The sequence below is a fragment of the Rhagoletis zephyria genome, unplaced genomic scaffold (assembly GCF_001687245.7).
Source record: "Rhagoletis zephyria isolate East Lansing unplaced genomic scaffold, Rhagoletis_zephyria_1.1 Rzeph_scaffold_64205, whole genome shotgun sequence".
NCBI classification, from domain to species: domain Eukaryota; kingdom Metazoa; phylum Arthropoda; class Insecta; order Diptera; family Tephritidae; genus Rhagoletis; species Rhagoletis zephyria.
This window is the reverse complement of record NW_016221256.1, coordinates 1-1,493: the sequence shown is the minus strand read 5'-3', so window position 1 is coordinate 1,493 and position 1,493 is coordinate 1. Positions and strand designations below refer to the sequence as shown.

Below are 1,493 nucleotides of genomic sequence, written 5' to 3'. Positions count from 1 at the left end.
ATCCATGGTGGAATGATGAACTTCAAGAGTTAAAACAGGAATGTATTCGTCTTCATCACAAAGTGAACAACATGCGACGAACTGGAAGGCCTACAAACCTAACTGCACAGGAGCAAGTTGAAGCTAAGCGCGTATATGCAAATGCCATTAAACGAGCATCCATAGAAAACTTCCGCCAGTTTTGCAATCAACAAGGGAAGGAAAAAGTTTGGTCTCTTACAAACCGACTCGTAAGAGATGCACCAACTCAACGTCCGCCAGTTACTCTTCAGAGTCACGGATCATTTTCGTCGACAAGCTTACAAACTGCAGAGGCATTACTGCAACATCTCTACCCCGATGACACCCCCGACAACACCTTTCGCCAACGTGATCTACGGAGCCGAGTTAAAACCATCATTGAAACTCATGATGATGAAGACTTTACGGAGGAAGAAGTTATCGAAGCACTATCGACAATGAACGCTAACAGAGCCCCTGGTTTGGACAATTTAACGTCAGATATATGCCTAGCTTTTGCGCGTAAATACACTAACTTTTTGACTCATCTTTTCAACGCATCTTTACGTATAGGGTATTTTCCAAAAGCGTGGAAAAAGGCATTTGTAAAAATCTTGCCTAAAGCCAATAGGACTAATATTGACGAACTGGGATCCTACCGGCATATAGGGCTTCTACCAGTTTTTGGAAAGGTGCTAGAAAAGCTCTTTATCAAACGGCTCATATATCACGCTGAAAAACGACATTACTGGTCTCCAAAGCAGTTTGGTTTTAAAGAACAAACATCCACAGTAGATGCCCTTCGTTAATCATATCGAGACACAGAAACGGAAATTCCGTCAAGTTATTTGTATATCGCTTGACATCAAAGCAGCATTCGACAACGCTTGGTGGCCCGCACTTCAGAACAAATTAGAACGAATTCAAGCGCCATCTAATATTTACAAGCTTATCGGTAGTTATTTAGAAAACCGAGAAGTTACAATTGATTATGCGGAAGCAACGGCCACTAAGATGATGACAAAGGGCTGCATCCAAGGATCGGTATGTGGTCCTACCTTCTGGAACATTATTATAGATGAGCTTTTAACTATGCCACTTGCCGCGGGATGTGAAATTCAAGCTTTTGCTGATGATGTGCTTCTGATAGTTAGCGCAAAAACTGTAGAGGAGCTCCAGCAGCATGACAACGATGCACTGCAGCATATACATGCTTGGAGAGTTGACGTAAAACTAACATTTTCTGACACGAAAACACAAGTTATGGCATTTACTTGGAATGCGTGGCGTTGTGAGATTAATCTAAACGGTAGACAGCTTACGTTTGTTAAAGAAATAAAATTTCTTGGCGTTGTTAGCGACGAGCGGCTAAACTTCACCAATCACGTAAAATATGTATTAGCAAAGGTCCAACGAATCTATTACAACCTGTGCAAGTACGTAAGACATCGTAAACGCAAATATGCGCGCAATGCAATCAATGGCAACCTCCG

General features: G+C 42.0%; 1 protein-coding gene across 1 annotated transcript; it reads left to right on the top strand.

Moving 5' to 3' along the window:
• Nucleotides 1-71: 71 nt before the first annotated feature.
• On the top strand, nt 72-1,044 carry LOC108356737 (RNA-directed DNA polymerase from mobile element jockey-like; the record flags this gene model as incomplete). Its single annotated transcript, XM_017607837.1, has 3 exons — nt 72-522; nt 574-692; nt 796-1,044. Coding segments are annotated over exons 1-3 (819 nt in total), but the record flags the coding sequence as incomplete, so codon positions are not given.
• Between the last annotated feature and the right edge of the window lie 449 nt (nt 1,045-1,493).